Source organism: Salvelinus fontinalis, chromosome 21 (assembly GCF_029448725.1).
Source record: "Salvelinus fontinalis isolate EN_2023a chromosome 21, ASM2944872v1, whole genome shotgun sequence".
In the NCBI taxonomy this organism is placed as follows: Eukaryota; Metazoa; Chordata; class Actinopteri; order Salmoniformes; family Salmonidae; genus Salvelinus; species Salvelinus fontinalis.
In genome coordinates, this window is record NC_074685.1 from 18515802 (window position 1) to 18528644 (window position 12843).

Sequence of the window (12843 nt, forward strand, 5' to 3'; positions counted from 1 at the left end):
GAACCACCACAATGGCTGCCCAATTCACCAGACAGGCAGCCCAATTCTGATATTTTTCCACTAATTGGTCTTTTGACCAATCCCATCAGATATTTTCACATCAGATCTTTTTCAGAGCTAATCTGATTGGTCAAAAGACCGATTAATGAAAAAAAGATCAGAACTGGGCTCCCTGTGTGAACGCAGCAATATTGGTGTTAATTATTCAACATATTGGTTTTAGCCAGACATCAATTAAAGATCTTCAGCTAATGAGGCTAATGTAATGAGCACAATAGTGTTAATCTTTTTTATCCCATTAAAAGTCCAGTTTAAGTACATACACACACATCAATGCTCTATGCCTTTTATTAAACATTGCTTTAAATCTTCCATATACATCTAAAGATCTGTAAAGTAAGCATAATTCTACCCAATCAACAGATTCACAAAATATAAACATAAAGTACTGTATGAATCTGATATGGTAAACAAAATGAATCCCCACAAAAGGGTGAGGCAAAAAAGGTACAGTACAACCATTACAAGAAACAAAAGCATTTAGTATAAAACGATACACAACAGTTAAGTTCCTTCCTAAGGTTAGTGTTTAATTGAGTTTAGTATTATTTTATTCACATCCTGCTCCTTCCTCTGTCTACTTGGCCCTAGTACTGAACCACACCAACCCTTACCTAACACTGGCCCCCTCTGTTAATCTCCAACAGTGTTGACGTTAGAAAACCAGAAAGAAAGGAAATGAGAGAAAGAGAGTGTTGTTTGGTCCTTACCCACACAGTAGCACAATTCCTTCATTCTATAGATTCCAGCCATGTACTGTAACAGTCACTTCTAGTGCAATGTAATCCTGACTCCTGTAATCCTGCTCCACTGCTGCAGTCCACCATTACCTCACTGTTAAATGACATCATTCAGATGACTACTTTAACAGGGGGGGTGGGGGTATTTTTGATTGTGTCACCACTTGGACTGGCTGATGAAAGAAAGGGGGAGAAGTCGTACATAAATGTTATTTAAATCAGGGGTTCCCAACCTTTTAGCCCCAGGGCCCCCTTTTTCACATTTGAAAAATGTCACACCCTTCTCCCCGTTTTCTATGTATTATTGTTTATTGAGATAGTCTATATTAAATACACCACCAGATTGATTTTGTTTAATTTGAGGGACCTAGGAAAATGTTGTTTTGAAGCTAATTTCCTGCAATTCAGCGTAGTTTTAGAAGACTCGTGACATCTTTTAGATGGGCTATTTAATAATAATAGATAAGGAAAATAAAGTCTAGACCCGATTTCCTCAAATGTTATTCCGCTACCAAATATGTTTTATTATGATCACTTTATGATGCTTTCATTTAATTCTAGATATTCTCTTTTACAGAAAGTGAATAGATCAATTGATAGCGACAGAGCCACACATTGTATAAGATTACTTCCCAAGCAGTCCAATTTCTTTGACTCCTCGACTTTAGAAGGTCGTAGCTAAGCTTCTGAATGTCAGCGACAAACCAAAGACATTCCCATGTGCATCAGAGTTGAGTCTTCCTCAGGCAATTAACGGCATGTTTCTAGCCTAAAGCATTGCAGATCTGGGTTGGGAACCCCTGTTTTAAATGATGATATTATGATAGAAGAGAATAGACGGATCAGGACTACTCGGTCAGTCCTCCTTATGCACTACTTACAAATAAGGATTTCTACATCCTTAACTTAAAGTGGAATAATAACATCATATAATACAACTTAAGAGCCAGGAGGAAATGCTCCTTAGGGAATTTCTGAGTCTGTTTCGACCCCCACCCCTTTCAAATGGACCCACACTAGCTGAGTTTGTAGTGTAGAAAGACAGTGGGGGGTGGTGAGTGTTGAACTTCCAGTGATCTGGTTGTGTTTCAGAGGAACACACAGAGTCACAGAGTCAGCAGGAGGAGCTGCATTATGAGCCCTACACCTGGTTCCTGTAGAGCGGACCTGAACTATAAAGTGCCTCTGCTGTATTAGACTGGGGTGGCTGCCTGCTGCCGTCCACACTGTCCTCCGTTCCAGGGGAGGAGGGCTGAGAGGGGTACCAGGTGACCCCACCCCCTCACCCAGTGGTCAGGTTTGAGTCAGGGGGTTCCAGGCTCTCAGCGATGTCCTCCAACTCATCCAGCAGCTCTGAGAAGGAGGGTCTCCGAAACGCATCCATCTGAACCACAGAACAAGAGGACAACATGAGTGATATTCTACAGTAGATGGCAAATGCATGTCTTTCTTACACTCTCGTAATTGAGACAATGAGAGATCGCATTCTTGATAAACGCTGCAGATGTTGGCTCCAACCTAAATTACCTTTAAATAGCACACCTAAAAAAAGAGCTGTGTTTGTCGGTCAAAGCCCTTCATAATGAATCCCGGCTTAAGTCTCTAATTTTCTGAGACATGCTCTCACATTCACTCTCTAACATTGTCTCTCAGCCTCTCTCTCCGTTTCTCCCTCCCTCCAGTCCACACTCACCAGACAGCAGTTGGCTGACAGCTCCAGGATGCGTCGTGGACAACCCTGGACCATCTCACTGAAGGCCTCGACGTCTAGACCATAGTCCTGCAGAGAGAACAAACACTGTGTCAACTGCATTGTACAACATGTACAGGCCCATAGAGTATCACTAAGTAGTTACAGGTTAGAGAGCTAGATCAGATAACCAATGTCATGGCAAACAAGGAAAGTTTTGAGATCCCCACTATTGTATACAGGCTACTGTATACCTCAGTTTTGATCATCAGGGACTACTGATGAATTCGCAGAACACATACTGTATAGATAGGATAGCAGTGTGACTAACTGACCCTGCGGTCCTCCCACTTCTAATGAGAAATGTCACAAATAAATCAAATGTATGTGAAACCTCAACGAGCACATTAAAGTCTCTCTCTGCTCCCTGTCTCTGACCTTGTCTTGATCACCCCAGGGACACTAGATGACTCATTTCACCATCATCTACATGCAAATGGTACTGTCACTAATGGCCTAATAACTAACAGTGCTATCAAGTAACAAGACTGCTAATCGCCAAATTATGTTGCAGGATCACATTCAATATAATGTTTGAGTTGTGGGGAAATACATTTAATTAACTCATAGCTCAGTTGTGGTATAATTTCCACATGTGTAGTGTCAGTCTAAATCTAGCAGTCTATGGTTCTTTGGTTTTGATAAGTGTGTGTGGGTTTTTTGTTTAACTCTCCTCGTGGGGACCAGAAGTCCTCATAAGGATAGTAAAACAAGAAACATTTGAACAAGTTGGGACATTTTTCCGGTCCCCACAAGGAAAAATTATATTTTAGACTTAGGGGTTTGGGTTACAATTGGGGTCAGGGTTAAAATTAAGGTTAGGGGTTACGGTTAGGTTTAGGAGTTAGGATTGGGTATAGTTTTGGGATTAAGGTTGGACTTAGGGTTATGGGTTAGGTTAGATTTAGGGAAAATAGGATTTTGGATAGGAATCAATTATTTGGTCCCCACAAGGATAGCAATACAAAACTGTGTGTGTGTATGTTTTAATTTACCCGTGTTCTGGGAAGGATCTCGGGATCTGCTGAGATCCGGCCCAAAATCTCACATAGCATGATGCCAAAAGAGAAGACATCCACCTGGAGGAAGAAGTTATGTTATTGACTTTATCGTCCTAATTCCATTCCATTAATTAATTAAATGAAATGAATGTTATGAATAGATTATAATAGGAAGGATCAGATGTAAGTATTTTCTATTATTTAGTGGAAACCATGAAATAAAATAACAGTTATTTCTATATCAGGGTGTAAGACTGTCAGCGTCCCAAATGGCATCCTCTTCCCTTTTTAGTGCACTGCTTTCAACCAGGGCCCATAGATATCTGGTCGAAAGCAGTGAACTCAATAGGGAATAGGGTGCCATTTGGGATGCATATAGTGTGTGTAGGCTACCTACCTTGCGGTCGTAGGGTTCCCCTCGGAGCATCTCGGGGGCCATCCAGAAGGCAGATCCCACCAGAGACATCTTCCTCTCTGGGTCGTTAGCTGCCAGCTCCACCATTACCTCTCTGGCCAGACCAAAATCTGTCACCACCGCCTCCCTGCCCCGAGACGTCTCCCGTATCAGACAGTTCTGCACACACACACACAACGTTCAGGCAACGTTAGACAACTCTGCACACACACACACAACGTTCAGGCAACGTTAGACAACTCTGCACACACACACACACAACGTTCAGGCAGCGTTAGACAACTCTGCACACACACACACAACGTTCAGGCAGCGTTAGACAACTCTGCACACGCACACAACGTTCAGGCAACGTTAGACAACTCTGCACACGCACACACAAAGTTCAGGCAACGTTAGACAACTCTGCACACACACACAACGTTCAGAATATTACTCACATTAATTAAAAGCACTGGTCACTGCTATCAAATCTATTCAAATGTACGATACAGTAGACATAAAAATCTATTCATAAATGTACAGTAGATATTCATAGAGCTGGGATTCACTAGAAAGGCATTAACTGAAGTCATACTGTCACACTGCAGTGCAACCTGTTGACCACAAGAGGCCAGTGTGACACTTCTACATCCACACAACACAGTCATTTTAACCTTCTCCATTCTATCTGCGTTTGAGCCTGAGGTAGCAACCTAATTCCATAGACTATACATTCATATGTTTCTACATCATATGAAACACCTCTTTATTCACTGTTTGAATACTGACAGTTATGAATTATCACTGTGCTGGAGGTCAAATGCAGTGGGGTAAAGTACTTCAGTAAAAATACTTAAATCGTTTTTGGGGGCATCTGTTCTTTACTTGATTATTTCTATTTTTTAACAACTTGTACTTCACTACATTCCTAAAGGAAATATTTTACTTCTTACTCCCTGACACCCAAAAGTACTCGTTACATTTTGAATGCTTAGCAGGACAGGAAAATGGTCCAATTCACACACTTATCAAGAGAACATCACTGGTCATCCCTACTGCCTCTGGTCTGGCAGACTCACTAAACACAAATGCTTAATTTGTAAATGATGTCTGAGTGTTGGAGATAGCCCCTGGCTATATGTCAATTTTAAAAACACGAAAATTGTGACATCTGGCTTGAAAAATAAAAGGAATTTTAAATGATTTATACTTTTACTTTTGACATTTAAGTATATTTAAAACCAAATACTTTTACTCAAGTAATATTTTGGTGGGTTACTTACTGGAGTCATTTTCTATTTAGGAATCTTTACTCAAGTATGACAACTTTTCCCACCACTGCTCAAACCACACAATTCTCACATGGACAAAGAGGCACAGCGACGGCGAAAAATCTAAAACAATCATAACATTGGATGTGACTGTGAAAACACACTCCAGATTCGTTCCTCTGTCATTTACTGAGCTGACTATTGCTCCTGCATTAGGACAAACAGTACCCATCTGAAACCAGCTGGTTTAGCAGGCTGCCTCATAATCCAGTCTGAAACGTTCCTTCAACAACCATCCTCTCTGAACAGTGAATTATTGAGATGTAACATGGGGGCTGCTGTGGCCATTTTGTTGGCCCAATACTATTGATGGCAGAGTAGTCTCTCTAGACAGATGGGTTGCCTCCCACAATGTACCAATGCTCCAGCTTACACGTCAATAGAAGTTCTGGCGTTAGTTGGGACAGAGAGGACAAGTTGGAAATGGGACGCGAGTCACCGATGATGTCACTACTGTATCCGCTTGTTACCCTAGCTAAATATGAGTACAATTCCCACCCACATTTTAAGCCTCACCTACCCAAACCCAAGTAAAAAATACTTTCTACTAAATATATGGTGTGTGTATTGTATCAGCAGTGAAATATTAATTGTATCAGCAGTTAAATATTTTTTATTAAAAGTTTGTTGAACAATTGTTTTTCCCCTTTCAAAATGTCCTAGAGAATCCGACATCCTAGGTCTGGGTTTCCGAGACTAATGACAGATCGAAACAGTAAGTTTTGACCAGTGACAGTGATTAAGACAGTATCTGTATCTAGACCTATGGGCCAGTGGTTTAGACAGTATGGGTATCTAGACCTATGGGATAGTGATTTAGACAGTATGGGTATCTAGACCTATGGGATAGTGATTTAGACAGTATGGGTATCTAGACCTATGGGCCAGTGGTTTAGACAGTATGGGTATCTAGACCTATGGGCCAGTGGTTTAGACAGTATGGGTATCTATACCTATGGGATAGTGATTTAGACAGTATGGGTATCTAGACCTATGGGCCAGTGATTTAGACAGTATGGGTATCTATACTTATGGGATAGTGATTTAGACAGTATGGGTATCTAGACCTATGGGATAGTGATTTAGACAGTATGGGTATCTAGAGCTATGGGCCAGTGGTTTAGACAGTATGGGTATCTATACCTATGGGATAGTGATTTAGACAGTATGGGTATCTATACCTATGGGATAGTGATTTAGACAGTATGGGTATCTATACCTATGGGATAGTGATTTAGACAGTATGGGTATCTAGACCTATGGGCCAGTGATTTAGACAGTATGGGTATCTATACTTATGGGATAGTGATTTAGACAGTATGGGTATCTAGACCTATGGGATAGTGATTTAGACAGTATGGGTATCTAGACCTATGGGATAGTGATTTAGACAGTATGGGTATCTAGACCTATGGGATAGTGATTTAGACAGTATGGGTATCTAGAGCTATGGGATAATGATTTAGACAGTATGGGTATCTAGAGCTATGGGCCAGTGGTTTAGACAGTATGGGTATCTAGACCTATGGGCCAGTGATTTAGACAGTATGGGTATCTAGACCTATGGGCCAGTGATTTAGACAGTATGGGTATCTAGACCTATGGGATAGTGATTTAGACAGTATGGGTATCTATACCTATGGGATAGTGATTTAGACAGTATGGGTATCTATACCTATGGGCCAGTGATTTAGACAGTATGGGTATCTATACCTATGGGCCAGTGATTTAGACAGTATGGGTATCTATACCTATGGGATAGTGATTTAGACAGTATGGGTATCTATACCTATGGGCCAGTGATTTAGACAGTATGGGTATCTAGACCTATGGGATAGTGATTTAGACAGTATGGGTATCTAGACCTATGGGATAGTGATTTAGACAGTATGGGTATCTAGACCTATGGGATAGTGATTTAGACAGTATGGGTATCTAGACCTATGGGATAGTGATTTAGACAGTATGGGTATCTAGACCAATGGGCCAGTGATTTAGACAGTATGGGTATCTAGACCTATGGGATAGTGATTTAGACAGTATGGGTATCTAGACCTATGGGATAGTGATTTAGACAGTATGGGTATCTAGACCTATGGGATAGTGATTTAGACAGTATGGGTATCTAGACCTATGGGATAGTGATTTAGACAGTATGGGTATCTAGACCAATGGGCCAGTGATTTAGACAGTATGGGTATCTAGACCTATGGGATAGCGATTTAGACAGTATGGGTATCTAGACCTATGGGATAGCGATTTAGACAGTATGGGTATCTAGACCTATGGGATAGCGATTTAGACAGTATGGGTATCTAGACCTATGGGATAGCGATTTAGACAGTATGGGTATCTAGACCTATGGGATAGCGATTTAGACAGTATGGGTATCTAGACCTATGGGATAGCGATTTAGACAGTATGGGTATCTAGACCTATGGGATAGCGATTTAGACAGTATGGGTATCTAGACCTATGGGATAGCGATTTAGACAGTATGGGTATCTATACCTATGGGATAGCGATTTAGACAGTATGGGTATCTATACCTATGGGATAGCGATTTAGACAGTATGGGTATCTATACCTATGGGATAGCGATTTAGACAGTATGGGTATCTATACCTTTGGGATAGCGATTTAGACAGTATGGTTATCTAGACCTTTGGGATAGCGATTTAGACAGTATGGTTATCTAGACCTTTGGGATAGCGATTTAGACAGTATGGGTATCTAGACCTATGGGATAGCGATTTAGACAGTATGGGTATCTAGACCTATGGGATAGCGATTTAGACAGTATGGGTATCTAGACCTATGGGATAGCGATTTAGACAGTATGGGTATCTAGACCTATGGGCCAGTGATTTAGACAGTATGGGTATCTAGACCTATGGGATAGTGATTTAGACAGTATGGGTATCTAGACCTATGGGATAGTGATTTAGACAGTATGGGTATCTAGACCTATGGGATAGTGATTTAGACAGTATGGGTATCTAGACCTATGGGATAGTGATTTAGACAGTATGGGTATCTAGACCTATGGGATAGTGATTTAGACAGTATGGGTATCTAGACCTATGGGATAGTGATTTAGACAGTATGGGTATCTAGACCTATGGGCCAGTGATTTAGACAGTATGGGTATCTAGACCTATGGGATAATGATTTAGACAGTATGGGTATCTAGAGCTATGGGCCAGTGATTTAGACAGTATGGGTATCTAGACCTATGGGATAGTGATTTAGACATTATGGGTATCTAGACCTATGGGATAGTGATTTAGACAGTATGGGTATCTAGACCTATGGGATAGTGATTTAGACAGTATGGGTATCTAGACCTATGGGCCAGTGATTTAGACAGTATGGGTATCTAGACCTATGGGATAGTGATTTAGACAGTATGGGTATCTAGACCTATGGGCCAGTGGTTTAGACAGTATGGGTATCTATACCTATGGGATAGTGATTTAGACAGTATGGGTATCTATACCTATGGGATAGTGATTTAGACAGTATGGGTATCTATACCTATGGGATAGTGATTTAGACAGTATGGGTATCTATACCTATGGGATAGTGATTTAGACAGTATGGGTATCTATACCTATGGGCCAGTGATTTAGACAGTATGGGTATCTAGACCTATGGGCCAGTGGTTTAGACAGTATGGGTATCTATACCTATGGGATAGTGATTTAGACAGTATGGGCATCTAGAGCTATGGGCCAGTGATTTAGACAGTATGGGTATCTAGACCTATGGGATAGTGATTTAGACAGTATGGGTATCTAGACCTATGGGATAGTGATTTAGACAGTATGGGTATCTATACCTATGGGATAGTGATTTAGACAATATGGGTATCTAGACCTATGGGCCAGTGATTTAGACAGTATGGGTATCTATACCTATGGGATAGTGATTTAGACAGTATGGGTATCTATACCTATGGGATAGTGATTTAGACAGTATGGGTATCTAGACCTATGGGATAGTGATTTAGACAGTATGGGTATCTATAACTATGGGATAGTGATTTAGACAGTATGGGTATCTAGACTTATGGGTCAGCGGTTAGACAGAGAGTATCTGTTATTTAAAACAGAATTCAGCCTATATCTCTATAACCTCTCTATCCCTGGTGCTGCTGGGGAGACATGACTGGTTCTAGTAAGAGCATGCAGGGCGTTTCCTGCCACACCATGGGCCTGTAATGACAGAGCAATGGGGCAATGGGAGAATCACACCCACCACAACCCATAATCTCATCACTGATGTGGTTTACTACCAAAGAGAAGAGTTTGGACTGGGATGGATAGATCATGAGAAAGGGAGATGTGAGTGTTTGCATGCTAGTATATAAACAAACCCCTTGCATAGTGTTCACAGAGGATTATCCAGGAGGTGGAAACGCTCAACCTCAGTCCCCTCTTACTTGTTTTCTAGACTAGGGTCATGTCCAGGGGGTGTACTTGTACATTATACTGCCTCACACTATAGAAACATGAGATAGGCTTCTGTCCTGTTCTGGTTTGGACAAGGCTTATTTACTGTACATTGACATTCCTGTCAATGTGGGGTTTTGTTTCAGTTATGAGCCTTCCCAGAATCTGTCCCTGCTATTAAGACCTTCTCAAAGGCTGCATTCCAAATGGCACTCTATTACCTAAACAATTCACTACTTTTTAGGGAATATAGGTGCTATTTGGGATGCAGCTTTTGAGAAGGTCTTAATAGCAGGGCCAGCATCTGGAAAGGCCCATAACTGAAACAAAACCCCACATTGACAGGAATGCCTCCCCTACAGTGAAATTGAGTCAGTAGTTAGTGATATCTGAGGCAGGATCCCTGTAAATCTGCCTATGCTGGAAAAAAAACAGCTTTGGCATAACTAAACCGGCATGAATAAGAGGTAACACTGTTTCAAAGAGGACTTAAAGTTGTTCAGTGGGACTAATACAGGCTATGAAGAATGCCAACCCTGCAGCTTAGCATTTGTGTTGTATACAGTGACAGGTTCAGTTTGGCTAAAGCTAGTATAGGTACAGTAGGCACTAGGTTAGGTCCTTATTATGCGTGTTAGGATATAGTGCAGGTAGAGTGGATATCTATCTACGTCAGGGTTTTTCAACTGGCAGCCCAAGGTAATTTTATCCCCCCCCCCCCCCCCCCCCCCCCAAGTTTTCTGCGCAAAAAAAAGTATAAAATGGTTTATTAGACATAAAAGACTGTAAAGAACAAAACAGAAAATCAGCTCCAATTCATTTTTGTTTTATGGAAATCTGTTCCAGAGTATTCCTGTGCATAAGAGGGAGATATGTGATCGTATACAAATGTAAGCAAGGTTTGAAATGATTATGTTTTAGTCAAATATTATATCTGTTTGGGCTTCTTGCAGTCAATTTGCAATCTACAAATTATTGGTAATTATGTTCTAGCCCCCCGACCATCCGCTCCAGAAAAAAGTGAGCCGAGGCTGAATCAAGTTGATGATCTCTGATCTACGTGCTTGAGAAAATAGTCGGCTGACCCTAGTTATCTGATTTACAGATCAAGATATAACCAGAAACATATACTGTACTTGTCCTTGATACCTTCAATCAACCTCCCACTCTCGTCTGGATACATGGAAAAAGATTGTCAAATGAAAGTCATGTGCGTTTTTTAAATTAAAAGCCCAGATTGCATTAGTAGTGTACTTTGCACTGGCACCACTGTAGTCATCTGTCCAGACGAGACCCTGGCAGTGGTGTGTGTGTATACCTTGGAGTTGAGGTCTCTGTGGTAGATGTTCTTGTAGTGCAGGTAGGTCATGCCTCTGCTGATGTCACAGGCCAGGTCCACCTTCTCCCTCCAACACAGAGACACGTCTTCCTGGGCCAGGAGGTCCTCCAGACAGCCCCCGCTCACATACTGACACAACACAGAGAGGGGGTGCATTAGTACCATAGAGATCCTATATTCATGTCTATGGAGATGGGATCCTTTATTCAGTACCATATAAAGTACATAGATATCCTATTTCCATGGTTAAACACATACTTAGCAATCTATTCCCTTCAACAACCGTGGCTACTGCCAGATGCACAAATACAGAGGGAAAGTACCATAGAGAATCTACATGTGTCTATGGAGATGGGTTATACCATAGAGATAATCATTTCTATGGGTTTTACACAGGGATACCAATCTCTTGATTCTACGGTGAGATGCACAGATACTGGGAGGAAAATGTTGGTGTCCTAAGTGATTAAGGACACTTACCTCTAGTATTGGGTACAGCTTTTCTTCTCGCACACAGATTCCAAGATACCTGTGAGGATAATAATAGTTTGCATTACTATCACAGTGTTACGTGTTTTTTTTTGCAACTCCTACACATCTTCCTCTAAAAACAAGCATTTGTCATATATGTTGGAAAGGGACTGACCTGACAATGTTAGGGTGTGAGAGCTTCTGCAGTAGACTGATCTCTCGTACGATGCTGTCCTGGTCCACGTCGTTCTTATAGATCTTGACCACCATCACTTTCCTCGTTGTGCTGTGCGACACCTAGACAACAAAGGGAGTTATATATTTACAGAGCAGTTGTTGCTCAGCTTTGATTGACAACAGTTGGACGATCTCACTATTATGTATTGGACAAGTTGTAAACAAGGCTGGATCTCTATGAACTAGAGCCAGGGTAACAAAACAAACAATGCAGTTTCTTGCATACCAACACAAGATGAAAATGTGCTGACACTAGAGCAACAGAATCTTAGCAGTCTTGATCTCTTCCTGAGGTGAGTTAACTACATCCTATTGTCTCTGAGGCCAGACTGGTTCCGTGGTACACTACGTTCCCTCCACAGTAGCATTCTCTGGCTGTGTCACAAATGGCAACATATTCCCTATGTAGTACACTACTTTTGACCAGGGCCCATATGTCAAAAGAAGTGCCCTACATTAGGGAGCCATTTGGGAGACAACCTGGCACAGGTTCCTGAACCATCAGACTGGCTGACTGACTGCGCACCTGTAATCACCCTCCTTTCAGGACTTTATATCGCCATCTCTGATCCGTATCTGAGCGTCTGGGAGTTTCATCTCAACACAAACACGCACGGTGGCCCTGCGTGAGGGCCCTGCTACAGAGCTATTGTGACCTGACATTACCTCCAAGAACTACTAGGACTGTTGAAGATGCTGCCAGTGTTCAGTCATTAGCATTTTAATGTTGTTCATTTGACTTCACACACAGTACCTCACATCTAGACAGTATTAAGAGAACTTAAGCTGTGTTCCTATGCCTCGTGGGCATGTGAATGCAGAGAAGGACATGTCTGCAGTGTAATTACTTGGGCATGTTGTGGCTCCTGCTCTGAGGAGTGCTTCAGGGATCAGCCAAGGCATCATGTTTTCAGTTAACACCCGAGTTGGTAGTACACAAAATGTAGGTTGCTCTTTGGTTGTGACTATAATTGATGTATTGGCTTCTGTGAAATACGTCATTATACACTTATCAGGATGTATGCCATATACAGCATGATGGCATTTTTGAACACTTTCGTAA

The 12843-nt window shown here is 41.5% G+C and overlaps 1 protein-coding gene across 5 annotated transcripts in view; it reads right to left on the bottom strand.

Moving 5' to 3' along the window:
- Positions 1-332: 332 nt before the first annotated feature.
- The window catches only part of zgc:113162 (uncharacterized protein LOC553743 homolog), a 30271-nt gene continuing 17760 nt past the window's right edge, over positions 333-12843 (bottom strand). For 4 of the 5 annotated variants that reach the window (XM_055874172.1, XM_055874175.1, XM_055874176.1 and 1 more), the window contains 7 exons: positions 11719-11840; positions 11553-11601; positions 11052-11201; positions 3949-4125; positions 3546-3629; positions 2494-2580; positions 333-2184 (listed from right to left, as the gene is read on the bottom strand). In XM_055874172.1, the coding sequence (XP_055730147.1) occupies positions 2083-2184; positions 2494-2580; positions 3546-3629; positions 3949-4125; positions 11052-11201; positions 11553-11601; positions 11719-11840 (771 nt within the window). In that variant the 3' untranslated portion in view covers positions 333-2082. The remainder of the gene's footprint in view (positions 2185-2493; positions 2581-3545; positions 3630-3948; positions 4126-11051; positions 11202-11552; positions 11602-11718; positions 11841-12843) is intronic. The other variant, XM_055874174.1, reaches the window with a different exon arrangement.